This window comes from Eurosta solidaginis, chromosome 5 (genome assembly GCF_040869045.1).
Source record: "Eurosta solidaginis isolate ZX-2024a chromosome 5, ASM4086904v1, whole genome shotgun sequence".
NCBI lineage: Eukaryota > Metazoa > Arthropoda > Insecta > Diptera > Tephritidae > Eurosta > Eurosta solidaginis.
Genome location: NC_090323.1, coordinates 168,199,596 through 168,217,028, shown reverse-complemented (window position 1 = coordinate 168,217,028; position 17,433 = coordinate 168,199,596). Strand labels below are relative to the sequence as shown.

The 17,433-nt window shown below is 37.0% G+C and overlaps 2 protein-coding genes across 5 annotated transcripts in view; one reads left to right on the top strand and one right to left on the bottom strand.

Annotated features, from left to right (window-relative positions):
- dar1 (dendritic arbor reduction 1) overlaps positions 1-17,433 on the bottom strand; it is a 506,171-nt gene that overhangs the window by 120,111 nt on the left and 368,627 nt on the right. The gene's annotated exons all lie outside the window — the stretch shown is intronic.
- The window catches only part of LOC137233677 (uncharacterized), a 304,557-nt gene that overhangs the window by 16,053 nt on the left and 271,071 nt on the right, over positions 1-17,433 (top strand). For all 3 annotated transcript variants that reach the window (XR_010947532.1, XM_067756919.1, XM_067756918.1), the window contains one exon: positions 7,837-8,100. Coding sequence is in view for 2 of the 3 variants with exons in the window: in XM_067756919.1 (XP_067613020.1) it covers positions 7,837-8,100 (264 nt within the window). In the remaining variant the exon portion in view is untranslated. The remainder of the gene's footprint in view (positions 1-7,836; positions 8,101-17,433) is intronic.

The following is a 17,433-nucleotide window of genomic DNA, read 5'->3' as shown; positions in this document are numbered from 1 at the left end:
ATCTTTAAGAACGGGGTTCGCCGGGCAATTCGTATCGTAGAGATCCGATGCCTTTGTGTGAATATCACTGAGGACCTGTTTGTGTTCCATATACGGCAGTATTCTCAGGTGCTGTATTTGCCCATAATGCTTGCGGAGATGACTTTTTGAAGGTGGGCCCTCTTCAACGAGATACCTGTTGGAATGCCCAAATTTCTGGGTATTCAACAGAAACTGTTTGCTAAGCATTTTATTTCTCTCCATAATGGGGAGTGTTCTCGGCTTACTTTGTAGGTAGTCTTCTGAGGGCATAAGATTTCCTATACCGATTCTGAAACAGTGTTTTGGCAGGCCTGTGCTTTCTTGCAGTGAGTAACCTCAAGGCTTCGCGACCATATCGGGGACACGTAAACGGCTGGCTAATTGCTTTGTAAGTGGTAAAGGGTCTACCTGCTCTCTTTGGAAGCAATTGCAGTGCTTCTAATATTTTTGTAATATATTTTGTTAGATCTCATCATTTTATTTTCGCAGATTTCTCCTTATTTATCAAGTGAAGCTACGTCAAACAGTTTGTGTTCTGGAATATTTCACGCTCTTCTTCATTGAGCATTTCCTTGTCAGTGTGTCAATCTATCTCAGGGATCATAACGGACGTCCGGTTGAAGCTCTAGTAGCGAGGTATTTCCGACCTGAGCCTTTTTCCAATAAATATCATGTCAGCCCAATAGACTGGGGAGGCTTAATACTTGAGCCGATGGCCAATTGCAACCAACAAGCCATTTGGTGCGGCTATGCGCGTAATGGGTATCTAGTTAAGGGAGCCTCGAATATGTAGAAACTAAACAGAATTTCGTCGGTTATAAGTATTTTCTCCATTGGCTAAAGAATATTCGATTCTCCGTCATTGGATGTCTTCCCACTATTGCTATTTTTCAACAGTGTCAAAAAGCAGAGGCTAAAAACAGGCCATAGCTAAAGGAATCTCTTTTTCTCGCTGGCGATGATTTTAACATTGGTAGTTTTCCATTGGGGCCACGGGTTTCCAGTCTTTGGTCTTTTCGACGGCTTTGGAAATCTCTGTGGTTGTGATGGTAACGGGTAAAAGATTGTTTTCATGTCTGCCCGCTTGATTGGTGGCTTGTCATCTCATCATTTCTAACGAGAAAAACAACACAAACTGCGCGAAGAGAGCGACTGAACACACTTCTGGTTCTGAAATAACTTTATCGTAAAAAGAGATCTATGTATTTTTGAAGATTTTATAAGGACTTCACGGCTGCCGAACTATTATTAGATTATGATTAATGGCTATGATTGCAGCTGCGAGAGCGATGATATTTTCGATATTAATCAGCTGGCATGAGGCGATCGGAGCCGGAAATCAACGTAAGTTGGAATTAATGGTATCTGGGATTTATTTGATTCAAAATGTAGATTACTCCGACAGCCAGAGACAGGTAATTCGGAAACGCCAGGACTTTCCTCAATATGTATGTATTTTTTTTATATTTCTAAATCAAAATAAACAACAAATGATGTAAGAAAAATTAAGAAAACTTTTGTACGAGTACGAGAAGTGGGCAGGGCCTCTCCATTTAAAAACATGTATGTAACACGTGTGCTATCTGTATTTTTGTTACGATACGATCACGAGCATTCTCGTCGGAGGAAGTCCTTTGAGTGGGGGAAAATCTAAGATACTTACAAAAAAAAAAATAAAAATTGAAAAATCGTTGAGAATATTAAGTGACTTAGTATTGGTACCCTCTTGGACTAAACCTTATTGGGCTACAAAATTGCGTACTCAAAAAAATTCAGTGCGCTCCAAGTTAAAGGTAAGAATTTTTCGTAAAACTTGTTTCACTTACAGCCCAATTCTAAACGAAAATTCCGTGCGAGTTTTTTCCCTTCTCCCATTCCTCGTATTCTAAATAAAAATTCCTTGAGAGTTTTTTCACTTCTCCCTTTCCTCCTATTCTGAACAATGTTCGAAAAAGAGGAAACCGATTATGGGAGAAAAGTAGGTATTATGAATGTGAGGGAGAGGGAGATTTCTTTGCCATTTCATAGGAGTTTTTTCATTAGTTAAATTGAAGGGAATGCATCAAAATAGTTAAAGGAAATTGGTTCTTTTAAGAAAGAACGCTTATTTGTACAAATTTGCGCTAAAATATGTATTTACATTCTACCACAATATTCTCACTGTTAATACAACAACAACAGCAACAATATTCTTTATTTTAAGTCGAAAAGTATATCATAAGCAACGGAAGAGCTCTTTGTATATTTGATGCATCCATCCAGAAATTGCGCAAGGATTTTTAAAGAATGCTTAATTAGATTTTGGCATATGGCGAAAGGCGAACTCAACTCGACGTGGCCGCCAGAAAATTGCTTTGCAGAATGAAAGCAGGTAACTCCGGCGGATTTGTGTTAACCCGCCGTCTTCTTCTTATGCTCCTCTGTTGATGTTGCTGTGGCACCAATTCATTACTCATTTCAGTGTATACCACATGAAATGCAATAATGTGCATTGTTTATACCTTATTTCTTAATTTCAAACAAATTCGCAACAATAATTAAGCTTTTCAATTTTTTAAACAAAATAAGAAATGCGCAACGAAATTTCAATTGACAAACCAGCTGACTTCGAAAATTCGAAATTCCTATTCCCCAATTTTTCTTCTCCCTAGGAGAAAAGAATTGGAGGAATTTTTCCGCGGGAATAAAAAAATCCGCGAGAACAAAATTCCCCGAGAATATTTAGAATTGGTCTGTTAGTTTATGTTACAAAATTCAAACAAATTCTTCGTAAAATAGCGAAAATAAAAAAAAACGAAATTTGATAAAAAACTGCCACTGCTATTTTCCTGTTCGCTGCTGTATTTAAAAATTCCCTTTTTTCATAAATAACTATTTATTTGCCTCAATTTTTTGGCCACTTACCGGTGTGAATACGCTGGTGCGCCTTCAGGAAATTCGAGGAATTCCAGTAAATGCGTTACAATTGGTGTCAGAACAGGAATTGTTGAATAAATTCCGAAGATTCTGAATACAACTTGGACATGGCAAAGTTGAGTGAATTAAAGATCCAGTAAATGAAAAAGGAGTTAGAGAACCGTGGATTTAATACAACCGGCAATAAGATCGAACTTCAAGCACGGCTACGAGAGGTAATGGAGTCGCAAGGAATTGATGTGGACGAGTATGCCTTTTATCCTGATGTGGAAGAGCCAGCGACTAAAATGGAGGAGAATATAGACTCCGAATCCATTGGTAAGTGTTGACACTAACGCGATACTAGCAGTGTTGAAGCAAATGTCGTCACAAATAGCAACCGAAATGTCATCTCAACTGGAATCGCAGAAGACATATATGGCATCACAATTGGAAATACAGGAGGCACGCATTTCAGAAATGTCGTCACAAATATCATCTCAACTGGCAGAACAGAAGACAAGTATAGCATCCCAACTGGAATCGCAGGAGACACGCATCACATCGAAGTTTGAAGCACAATTGGATGAACAGAAAACACACATGGCGTCACAAATTAAAAGAGCAAGAGGCACGCATAACATTACAACTCGAAGCACAGGAAGAGTGTATCTCAACGAAGCTGGAGGCACAGGAAACAAAAGTCTCATCGCAGCTGGAGGTTTTTGTGAACGACAAGATAAAATGGAGACCGAGATGGATGCTTTGAAAGGTCGTATACAGGAGTTGCAATTAAATCACACACCTGTTTCAGCGAGTAATCCAAAGGTAAAAACACCATCCTTTGACGGTTCTGTTCCTTTCCAGGTCTTTAAGCTACAATTTGAGAAGGCCGTAACATTTTCATTTAAAATGTACTCAGTGTACGATTTCAATAGCCGATAAGAATACCTTTCCAATGGTACCAAGATCTTGGAAATCGGTTGCGCCATTCCGTATTTATCACAGCTCAAAAGTACTATGACATCAAAATATAGAGACGAATTTATTTAAAAAAATTTATAAAAAAAGAAAAAAGCGTAATTTTAGTTTTTGGATATGTTATATATGTATATTAAATAGACCTTTCTAATAAAAATATATTTTATTTTAAAACACTTGGCCTTTGAATTTTTTCCAAGTTTAAAATTTTATTTTTGAAACAAAAAATTGTTCAGTGTAATGGTGTATATTTTCGAAAGCCGATTCGAATACCTTTCCAATGATATCAAGGCCTTTGAAATCGGTTGAGCCGTTCCGTAGTTATCACTGCTCAAAGTACTATGACATCAAAATATAGAGAGATGAATTTTTTTAAAAATTTTATCAATTGTTTTTGTTTTTACCGGCCTATTGATAAATCATTCAAGGTTCGAATCGAGCTCAAGGCCAGAACAATAATTTTTTTCTAATGATAATTATTGTTATTTTTTAATTTTTCTAAATTTGAAAAATTGTATTTTGTTTTTGGAATAGTAAATAGAAAATGTTTCAGACAACCTGCCATAGCTGCGCAGATAGATCCATTTCGAAGGGTGCTAAGCCTTCATCATCAGTACGCTTTAGGCATGCTGCGCTAACCATTTAGCTATACAGCGGTGGTTTGTTTGACTGGCAAATTTGCTACTTCTATTCCTTTTTACCAACTATATTTATTCAGTCTTGCGCCATCTAGTGCAAATCGCTGATAATGCTGGATTTTTGTTTATTGTCAATTACTTTGTTTGACATTCCCAAGTGCTCATGGTTTATTAACAATTGTTTTCTACTTACTATTCCAAAAACCAAATACAATTTTTCAAATTTAGAAAAATTAAAAAATAACAATAATTATCATTAGAAAAAAATTATTGTTCTGGCCTTGAGCTCGATTTGAACCTTGAAAAAATTTTATAAAAAAAGAATAAAGCGTCATTTTAGATTTTGGATATGTTATATATGTATATTAAATAGACCTTTCTAATAAAAATATATTTTATTTTAAAACACTTGGCCTTTGAATTTTTTTTAAGTTTTAAATTTTATTTTTGAAACAAAAAATTTTTCAGTGTAATAAAATTTGTTTACAGTGTACATTTTCGAAAGCCGATTCGAATACCTTTCCAATGGTATCAATATCTTTGAAATCGGTTGAGCCATTCCGAAGTTATCACAGCTCAAAAGTACCTATTACCATCACTTTTCACGCATTTTTCACAACTTTGACACCTTGCCACGCCCACAATTTTTCACAAATGCAATTTATAAAAATGAGGTTGTGTTTGTATAGGTAAAGTGTACCTGTATGCAAATTTTCATCAAAATTTGAGGGGGTCGGGTTAAATGCATATCGGTTTTGATATGAAATTCATCATATGTGACCCGGTCTATGAAAAGGTGGCTTATGACTCAAAAAAGAAATTGCGAGAAACAGCTGTTAAAGATAAAAAATGCATTTCTTCAGTTTCTTAGTGGTAGTAATTTTTTTTGAGTCATAAGCCACCTTTTCATAAACCGGGTCACATATACTGGATGCGGCCATAGTGTTACTGGAATTTGTTTGACGCAAATACTCTTGGCAAATAATAGACGTTTTCTAGGACCTAGTTTAATTGTTCTCTCGAGATGAGATCTGACAACTCAAGGGAGCACGACTCAAGTTGGAAGAGAAGCTCAGCGAAAAATGCCTTCCGAGGTTATCGCGCCTAGCATTTATTTTTTTAACACTCTGATAGCAAATCTACAATGTTTTGATAATATTTCGATAAATTTAAGATAACTTTCTGAACAAATCGTAGTTTTTTGGTAAAAAATCGATGACTTTTTGATACCAAATCCATAGGAAGCCGACAACTCGTTCATAAAAAATCGGTATAAAACTTAGATAACAAACCGATAACTCCTTTATAAGTAATGTATAACGAGCCTATATATTGCATCCTCCTTTCCTATCGCACTCCCACTTCCACATGCACACCTACTCCCACTCATACTGGAAAAGAAATGCCCCTTCCACTTTTCTTTGCACCTGCACGCCAAATTATACTACCAATCACCCCTCCTCTTTCCAAAATTTTATATACGGGATACTATCATCTCTAAGCCGATACTAATTAGTGACTCGTATGCACATCAACAAATCAATCATTATGTCTACCCATATGTCCATACGAGCAGCGTATATATCTGAGATACTCCCAAAAGTATACAATCAATTGTGCAAGTATCACTCTCATATACACGCGCATGGGCTATGAGAGAAGCTATAAAATCGTGTATCTGTAGTTATAGCTGAGAAATTTATAGCTGATGGCTAACTAGTAAATTCTAGAAATAGAAGCGCCTAGAAATATGTCGACGAGGAAACCAGACAGTATAAAAGGCGGCAACAGTTGAGGCACGACAATCAGTTTGATTTAAGCAATCTATCAGTTGCGAAGTGTTATTGTGAAGTACTTTAATAAAGGCCATTTTGCATTATAGAGCAGTGGAGTTATTTATTCAACATTTTAGTGATTCGAACGTTAGTAGAAGGTTGCAAATAAGAGGAATTTCAGTAAGTTCGTTACAATAGTAATCACATGACCAAAAAAATGTCAAAGAAATCTTGAGAATTTTGAAGGTCTATTAAAAACACGCACACATTCATTTTTGCAGCTACAAAGCTTCGCCATCGTACACAATCTTTGGTTCAACATTTTAAACTTTAGGAATACGCTTTCACTTTATCTCTCCCTTCTCTTCCACTTTCTCTACCACTTTTTCACATACTTTTCGCTCACTTTATCTCTTTCTGCTTTTTGCTCACTCCAAGGCGAGTCCATACCAGATTATGGCAAAGCGAAATCAACCTATGTATTTCGTTGTGCAGACTAATGTCAAGTCAAAAGAAAATTTGCAATGCATGTCATATAAGTTTTTCTACGTTCCTTGCTCTCTTTCTATATTCTCCCATCTATTACTTTCTCTCTTCTTCTCTTTCCATCTTCCATCGGTCCCTAGACTTTTCTAACAAATCGCACCAAAAATAAAGTTTTTTGAATTTGACGAATTTGACTATTTTCGTGATTAAAAGCAAGGCGAATTCAGTACCAGGTATTGTTATCCCTTCAGCTGATTGCTTCTTCTTGATATTTTCCCATCAGCTGATTGCTTCTCCTTGACATTTGGTACGACAATATGCCAGTTAATCGAAGCCAATGCTAATTTACTTTTGACTTGAAATTCGTCTGCAATTGGGTTGACTTCGCTTTGCCACCACCTCGTATGAATTCACCTTGACTAAATGTTATCGGTTCCTTTGTTATAGACTATGGGAGCCTTATCGCTTGTTGGTGGTGGCGAATTTCTGGATCATTACATCAAACTCTACTTGTACAAGGCTTATTTTCATGCAAGGCGAATCCATACCAGGTGTTGGCAAAGCGAATTCGACTAATTCGCCGTGCAGAAGAATGTCAAGTCAAAAGAAAATTTTTATTGATTTCGACTAACTGACATATTTTAGTACCACGCGTTGTATGGAAAATAATCTAGAAGAAGCAATCAGCAGTTGGGATAACAACAACTGGTACTGAATTCGCCTTGGTTTCATGTAACTTATTATTACACTTTACATATTTAACACTGAATACTTTCATATTTCATTTACCACAAAAGCTTTTGAAAATAGTTTCAATAATTTCGTAAACCTGTCGAGTTTATAGAATTTTTCCAATCATTACAAATTCAAGTCGAAAAGATTAAAATTCATTAATTTTACAAAAATTAGCTGTATTTGCAAAAACACTGGAATTTCTATTAACTCTATAGTTATTATTTAAATATTTCTAAGCCAAATCTAAATTAGTGCGTCCCAACGCAAAGAATAATTTTTTTAACCATTAAAAAATTTAACGATAGTCATTAATGGAGATAATGAAACCGTCATTAACTTCACGCTCCACCACGAAAACCAATAAAGGCGTTTCCAAAACTTCAATCCACAAGACGAAAATTGGCAAATGCGAACGTCCCAGTGGAACAATACATCGTAATCCATATTTGAATTTTTTGAGCGATTTTCGTCAACGTAATACAGGACTCTCCGCTGTGGAAACAATTAAACGTGGCGCTAAAGAGTGGATGAGTATGGCAAAAGAGGATAAATTGCAATACATTGAAAAGGTTAGTAGACTTTATTTCAATTTAAAATGACGTTCATTTGTAAGTATTTACAGTAAGCATTTTATGCACCTAAAAAGCGTAAGTCAGCACACTCCCCTAAGTCTTTGGGGACAAATTTTGCAGTTACAACAACAACATAAAATGTATAATGTAATATCGCAGTATTTGACTAAGCTCCTGTATTCAGTTATTTCTGCAACTGAATGTTCGGCTTTCTTTTTTTTCTCTGACAGTCATTATGGAATACCTGAAAAACGCCAGTAGCCGAGCCACAGCGGCTCATCGCCAACCTCGTGTTCTTGTATATAACAACTCTTGGATAAAAAAATGTATATATATATGTATATGTGTATATATGGACTGTGTTGTGCAAAGGTTTATGACCGTTTTCCCCAGCGGGTTAGGGGGCCTGTCGTAAGAGGCGACTAAAATACTAAATTGAGGAGTTGTGTAGCGCAACCCTTTCAAGGTGTTGCCAGCGCAAAATATAGCTTATCCAACCCAATTGTCAACCTCACCTACCCGTGGCGAATCATGTTACTTTAACAGCGCGGCTCTGGCGATTCCAAGTTCCTCATGGATCTAGGGGGGCGGTATGGCCTGGAAGGTTTAATGTGGTCATACTAAATCGTTCCCGAGATGGTCGGGCTGGTGCCTTAGTGGTGCTTGATACCGGAAAGTACCGGATCTGCATCCGGCAAAGGACCATCAACATCGATAACACTCCCCAAGGGCTTCGGGGAGTATCCTTATCGCTTCAACAACAACAACCGTCTAATTTTTGATCACACACATTTTACAAAGTTTTTTTCTAAAGTTATATTTTATGTCACTAAACCAATCTAGTTACCATGTTTCATACCTTTTTTCGTATTTGGTATAGAATTATGGAATTTTTTTCATTTTTCGTAATTTTCGATATCGGAAAAGTGGGCGTGGTCATAGTCGGATTTCGGCAATTTTTTATACCAATACAAAGTGTGTTCAGATAAGTACGTGAACTAAGTTTAGTAAAGATATTTGTATGTCTGATCTTATGTTGTGTTGTGCCTGCATTTATATATGTGTGCTGTCAAACGACATGTGGCGTTAACTAAAATAAATCAATTGTCTCGGTTGCAGCAGCAATTAGTAAAGTTATTACTCAATTGATCGCCCGCAGGCAATCTTAACAGAGTATCGACTTCGGATCAACCTAGAGACCGATATGGTGTGTGCACTATTTATATTTTATATATATTTTATATTTGCGTTGCTACAACCATGACAACTTACAGCCAATTTTTTAATTTTTTTACTTTAACTGAAATGTAGTTGGAGGGAACTTTTGAAGTACTTATTTGTCTTACTTATGTATATATACTTAACTGAGAGAAAAAAAATCTTTGAATTAAACAAAAACACAAAAACTGGATTTTATTGTAAATAAATTTCTGCCATATTTCATATTTCCATATCTATTTCATAGGGCCAAAATATTTTAAGACCACTGGTGAATTTTCAAATGCTACAAAGGGATTCCCGTCTCAATATTATAAACCAGTTAAATTTAAACATTTTCCTTGATATTTCTTCCATATCTGAAATATTTCAGCGGCGGCATACGAAAATATTCAAATCTCATAGATGAATCTTTGAAAAACTAGTGCCGCAACTAATCTGCCTATGGCTCTACTTTTCATCTTGGGAATGGCTGAAAATCGTATACATTGAATGATGGGCTTAAGCTGGTAGTAATCTAACTTACTTACTTAAGTGGGGCTTAACCCTTTTAACGGTTATGGTCGTCCAACAAAGCGCTTAAGTCATTTCTTTGCTCTGTTAACTGACGCCAATTGGTAACACCAAGGAAATCTAAATCATTTTCCACCTCGTCCTTTCTTTATCTTCTAATTTCGTAAGCAACTTCCGATAAAAATACTTTCTTAGCCGAAGCGTCTTCTTTAATTAGCATAACATGGCCTAGTCAGCGTAGCCGCTGTGTTTTAATTCGCTGGACTATGCTGCTGTCTGCGTAAAGCTCATACAGCTCATAATTAAATCTTCTCTGGTTGCCGTCGCCAACGCGTAGCCGCCTTATCTGTTGTAATGACCATGCTTCTGCACCATACAGCAGGATGGGTTCGACAAGTAACCTGTAGATCATGAGTTTCGTTGCCGAGAGAGGACTTTACTTTTCAATTGCCTACTTATTTGAAAGTACTCTTTATTGGCAGGAGTGATTTTTCGCTAGATTTCAAACCTGATGTTGTTTGTGTTGATACTGGTTCCCATATAAACAAAGTCTCTTAATATTTCGAATTTATGGCTTCCAGCAGCGGCGTTGTTGGCAAGGCGCAAGTGAGTTGACGCGTTTTGTTCTCATTCACCGTCAATTCCTCTTTTCCGCATCTTTCTAGTTTGGAGTAAGCAGAACTTACGGCGCAGGTATTCAGGCTGATGACATCAACGTCGAGAAATTATTGCACGCTTTTATTGAATGAATATTAGTCCACAGCGGTTAAGTTCTGCAGCTAGTATAGTTCTCTTCAGCATCAAATTTATGAAATCTTACACTCTGTCTGAAATTTCGTTTAGTTTCGAACAGCCAGGAGGGTGAACTAATGATGTTGTGTTAGCAGTGCTTCGCCTCATTCAATAGGCGCGACCACTCACAAAAAATCATCAAAGTCCTCTAACGGAAATTCAAGGAAGCTGGCAATTCAAGAGGAACGGACCATATGGAGATTGGTGTTAGAGTCACAGATTTCACATTACAATTGAAAAGATGGTTAGTGTCATGTGGTGACACATCGCATGCAGGACATACATTACGTATATCGGGGTTGATTCCGGACATGTAAGAGTTTAACCAGTTACAGTATTCAGAACAAAGTTGGGCCAGGGTGGCTCATGTGCTCTGTTCTTCTGCAAGAGTAGGATATTGCATATTCATAACAAATTTCAACTGGCGTATCTTGGCAAAAACGTTTACCGATTGTGTGTGGATTTTGCCTAAGGCCTCTTTATGCTTTCCTGATCAAACGGCTATGTTACCAAGTGCCAGATCTCATCATATGGAGATGTTACATTAACCCTCTTGGAGTCGGGGCTAGATGAGGCAGTTCTTTGCTAGGGTGTGCTGGTTTGTGAGCTAGTGGTCTTGCTCAACGTCATTTTGCACAGCCATAAACGTTTTGCGGAGAAACTAAATTCAGACATAGCTGCATATAGGCAGTTCCTGTTCGTGCTATCGAAGGCGGCTTTAAAATCGACGAGGTGTTGATGTGTGTTAATACTTTTTTCGCGTTTTTTTTTTTTTTAATTTGGCGTATAGTACAAATTTTGTCGATAAGAGATTTACCAGGTCTGAAGACGCACTGGTAAGGAAAAATCAGCTGATTCACGGTGGGCGTCAATTTTTCGCACAATGCGCTTGACCGGACCGTGTATGCGATACCAAAAAGTTGATTCCGTGACAATTGGCGCAGTTTTCAGGGTTTTGCAAGAAAGCGCATCGCTGTCTCAATTGAGGATGCCAAAGAAGTGATCCCTCCATAATCTAAATGCTCTTTGCATATCAGTTACAAATTGCTAATAATCGGCTTCTTGAGCCGATTGTTAGTGCTAAATCCGTTCATGAGTGCCAGAAGTAGGCCTAAGTGGGATAAAGGATTTACAATATTTTCACTATTTGCATGCCTGTTGTAAGAGGACATTAAATCTGTAGACCTGGGGACGACTACCGAGGCAGTCGGACTATTTTAAGAAGGTGCTGGTACCTGAGCGTACCAGATTATTATACGAAAAGCAATTATTTTAAGAGCTACAACAACAAAACAACAACAGGAGTGTAAGGAACTGTCAGTAGTCGCACCGTCAATTGTTTTTTGGCCGTTGACCTAATGTTCCTTCAACAGACATACTTATACTTTTTCTGTATAAAGGAGCGCCAGTTATATCCGATCCCCATTTGAGATTTAACACGAAGAGGAGGTGTTCGCTTATTAACTTAACTCAAGAATAAACATTTCGACGATTCCCGGCTCCACATTTTCGTTCCGACAGGAGCGTGAAACTATTAAAGAATGCCGGGGCTATACAATTTGGATTTGTCTGCCTACAGATAATAAATTATTTTTGTGTTTTGTAAATTTGATATTAGATCAAGCTCTCTTGGCCATATGTATTCAGCACGTATGTTTATATTAATTAGGTAACATCCCACATCTTAATAAACAAAGGCTTAAATATTTGGCCTAATTTCATAAAATTTAATTTGCAAAAAATTAATAATTAATATATGTATAAGTTTCTATTAACACGCGTGAGAAGCAATTCACAAAAACCTATAAAGCCTCTTTTTCGATACTCAGCGTGAGATAAAACAACAACTTGACGAAATTCGCAGTAATGTGGCTATTGACTGATATATTTGGCGCGTTAATTAACTAATTTTCAAAAATTTCTTGCTTTATATTAATAACGCTTAAGTCATTTATTGCATGCACTGCTTTGAAAACTGATTAATAAAAATTAATTAGGCAAGCAAACTGAACATAAATAATAAGACGTATAGAAATAAAAATATTTTTGGATATGTAGGTCTATAAATTGAGCGTGGTTGAGCGTGGTTGAATCGTTTCATAATAAAGGGCAATGGTCCATGAGGTATTTATAAGACTGGTAAGTATGAGTCGTTTTTAGCTGTGAGTGGAAAAAATTTTATTGTTAAATATATACAGCAGCGAACAGAAAAGTAGCAGTGCAAACTTTTATCAAATTTCAATACTTAAAAAACGATTCCATGAATTTTCTAGCTGAAACTATGTAAATTAAACTTAAGCCGTTTTTAAGAAAATTTTAAGATATTTCCGAATTTTTTTTTTCATCGGTGTTCTCTGAACTTTTAGCGCATCTGATTTCACTGACCAAGCCTTATTTAAATGCATGTGACGCAAAAAAAGGGTGTTCCATCAGAGTACCCGTCATAAGTCTACGGTCCTCTCTTTGCTAGTCCAAAGTTGTAAAACCTTCAAATGATCGTTGACAGCCCCGCATTTTAGTCCACGCGATTGATTTTGAATAAGTAAATATTTCACCACAGTGATGCGCGGGAACGCTTTCCTCTTTTGCGAGCTCATGGTATTTATCTTTAAGAACGGGGTTCGCCGGGCAATTCGTATCGTAGAGATCCGATGCCTTTGTGTGAATATCACTGAGGACCTGTTTGTGTTCCATATACGGCAGTATTCTCAGGTGCTGTATTTGCCCATAATGCTTGCGGAGATGACTTTTTGAAGGTGGGCCCTCTTCAACGAGATACCTGTTGGAATGCCCAAATTTCTGGGTATTCAACAGAAACTGTTTGCTAAGCATTTTATTTCTCTCCATAATGGGGAGTGTTCTCGGCTTACTTTGTAGGTAGTCTTCTGAGGGCATAAGATTTCCTATACCGATTCTGAAACAGTGTTTTGGCAGGCCTGTGCTTTCTTGCAGTGAGTAACCTCAAGGCTTCGCGACCATATCGGGGACACGTAAACGGCTGGCTAATTGCTTTGTAAGTGGTAAAGGGTCTACCTGCTCTCTTTGGAAGCAATTGCAGTGCTTCTAATATTTTTGTAATATATTTTGTTAGATCTCATCATTTTATTTTCGCAGATTTCTCCTTATTTATCAAGTGAAGCTACGTCAAACAGTTTGTGTTCTGGAATATTTCACGCTCTTCTTCATTGAGCATTTCCTTGTCAGTGTGTCAATCTATCTCAGGGATCATAACGGACGTCCGGTTGAAGCTCTAGTAGCGAGGTATTTCCGACCTGAGCCTTTTTCCAATAAATATCATGTCAGCCCAATAGACTGGGGAGGCTTAATACTTGAGCCGATGGCCAATTGCAACCAACAAGCCATTTGGTGCGGCTATGCGCGTAATGGGTATCTAGTTAAGGGAGCCTCGAATATGTAGAAACTAAACAGAATTTCGTCGGTTATAAGTATTTTCTCCATTGGCTAAAGAATATTCGATTCTCCGTCATTGGATGTCTTCCCACTATTGCTATTTTTCAACAGTGTCAAAAAGCAGAGGCTAAAAACAGGCCATAGCTAAAGGAATCTCTTTTTCTCGCTGGCGATGATTTTAACATTGGTAGTTTTCCATTGGGGCCACGGGTTTCCAGTCTTTGGTCTTTTCGACGGCTTTGGAAATCTCTGTGGTTGTGATGGTAACGGGTAAAAGATTGTTTTCATGTCTGCCCGCTTGATTGGTGGCTTGTCATCTCGTCTTTTCTAACGAGAAAAACAACACAAACTGCGCGAAGAGAGCGACTGAACACACTTCTGGTTCTGAAATAACTTTATCGTAAAAAGAGATCTATGTATTTTTGAAGATTTTATAAGGACTTCACGGCTGCCGAACTATTATTAGATTATGATTAATGGCTATGATTGCAGCTGCAGCAAGAGCGATGATATTTTCGATATTAATCAGCTGGCATGAGGCGATCGGAGCCGGAAATCAACGTAAGTTGGAATTAATGGTATCTGGGATTTATTTGATTCAAAATGTAGATTACTCCGACAGCCAGAGACAGGTAATTCGGAAACGCCAGGACTTTCCTCAATATGTATGTATTTTTTTTATATTTCTAAATCAAAATAAACAACAAATGATGTAAGAAAAATTAAGAAAACTTTTGTACGAGTACGAGAAGTGGGCAGGGCCTCTCCATTTAAAAACATGTATGTAACACGTGTGCTATCTGTATTTTTGTTACGATACGATCACGAGCATTCTCGTCGGAGGAAGTCCTTTGAGTGGGGGAAAATCTAAGATACTTACAAAAAAAAAAATAAAAATTGAAAAATCGTTGAGAATATTAAGTGACTTAGTATTGGTACCCTCTTGGACTAAACCTTATTGGGCTACAAAATTGCGTACTCAAAAAAATTCAGTGCGCTCCAAGTTAAAGGTAAGAATTTTTCGTAAAACTTGTTTCACTTACAGCCCAATTCTAAACGAAAATTCCGTGCGAGTTTTTTCCCTTCTCCCATTCCTCGTATTCTAAATAAAAATTCCTTGAGAGTTTTTTCACTTCTCCCTTTCCTCCTATTCTGAACAATGTTCGAAAAAGAGGAAACCGATTATGGGAGAAAAGTAGGTATTATGAATGTGAGGGAGAGGGAGATTTCTTTGCCATTTCATAGGAGTTTTTTCATTAGTTAAATTGAAGGGAATGCATCAAAATAGTTAAAGGAAATTGGTTCTTTTAAGAAAGAACGCTTATTTGTACAAATTTGCGCTAAAATATGTATTTACATTCTACCACAATATTCTCACTGTTAATACAACAACAACAGCAACAATATTCTTTATTTTAAGTCGAAAAGTATATCATAAGCAACGGAAGAGCTCTTTGTATATTTGATGCATCCATCCAGAAATTGCGCAAGGATTTTTAAAGAATGCTTAATTAGATTTTGGCATATGGCGAAAGGCGAACTCAACTCGACGTGGCCGCCAGAAAATTGCTTTGCAGAATGAAAGCAGGTAACTCCGGCGGATTTGTGTTAACCCGCCGTCTTCTTCTTATGCTCCTCTGTTGATGTTGCTGTGGCACCAATTCATTACTCATTTCAGTGTATACCACATGAAATGCAATAATGTGCATTGTTTATACCTTATTTCTTAATTTCAAACAAATTCGCAACAATAATTAAGCTTTTCAATTTTTTAAACAAAATAAGAAATGCGCAACGAAATTTCAATTGACAAACCAGCTGACTTCGAAAATTCGAAATTCCTATTCCCCAATTTTTCTTCTCCCTAGGAGAAAAGAATTGGAGGAATTTTTCCGCGGGAATAAAAAAATCCGCGAGAACAAAATTCCCCGAGAATATTTAGAATTGGTCTGTTAGTTTATGTTACAAAATTCAAACAAATTCTTCGTAAAATAGCGAAAATAAAAAAAAACGAAATTTGATAAAAAACTGCCACTGCTATTTTCCTGTTCGCTGCTGTATTTAAAAATTCCCTTTTTTCATAAATAACTATTTATTTGCCTCAATTTTTTGGCCACTTACCGGTGTGAATACGCTGGTGCGCCTTCAGGAAATTCGAGGAATTCCAGTAAATGCGTTACAATTGGTGTCAGAACAGGAATTGTTGAATAAATTCCGAAGATTCTGAATACAACTTGGACATGGCAAAGTTGAGTGAATTAAAGATCCAGTAAATGAAAAAGGAGTTAGAGAACCGTGGATTTAATACAACCGGCAATAAGATCGAACTTCAAGCACGGCTACGAGAGGTAATGGAGTCGCAAGGAATTGATGTGGACGAGTATGCCTTTTATCCTGATGTGGAAGAGCCAGCGACTAAAATGGAGGAGAATATAGACTCCGAATCCATTGGTAAGTGTTGACACTAACGCGATACTAGCAGTGTTGAAGCAAATGTCGTCACAAATAGCAACCGAAATGTCATCTCAACTGGAATCGCAGAAGACATATATGGCATCACAATTGGAAATACAGGAGGCACGCATTTCAGAAATGTCGTCACAAATATCATCTCAACTGGCAGAACAGAAGACAAGTATAGCATCCCAACTGGAATCGCAGGAGACACGCATCACATCGAAGTTTGAAGCACAATTGGATGAACAGAAAACACACATGGCGTCACAAATTAAAAGAGCAAGAGGCACGCATAACATTACAACTCGAAGCACAGGAAGAGTGTATCTCAACGAAGCTGGAGGCACAGGAAACAAAAGTCTCATCGCAGCTGGAGGTTTTTGTGAACGACAAGATAAAATGGAGACCGAGATGGATGCTTTGAAAGGTCGTATACAGGAGTTGCAATTAAATCACACACCTGTTTCAGCGAGTAATCCAAAGGTAAAAACACCATCCTTTGACGGTTCTGTTCCTTTCCAGGTCTTTAAGCTACAATTTGAGAAGGCCGTAACATTTTCATTTAAAATGTACTCAGTGTACGATTTCAATAGCCGATAAGAATACCTTTCCAATGGTACCAAGATCTTGGAAATCGGTTGCGCCATTCCGTATTTATCACAGCTCAAAAGTACTATGACATCAAAATATAGAGACGAATTTATTTAAAAAAATTTATAAAAAAAGAAAAAAGCGTAATTTTAGTTTTTGGATATGTTATATATGTATATTAAATAGACCTTTCTAATAAAAATATATTTTATTTTAAAACACTTGGCCTTTGAATTTTTTCCAAGTTTAAAATTTTATTTTTGAAACAAAAAATTGTTCAGTGTAATAGTGTATATTTTCGAAAGCCGATTCGAATACCTTTCCAATGATATCAAGGCCTTTGAAATC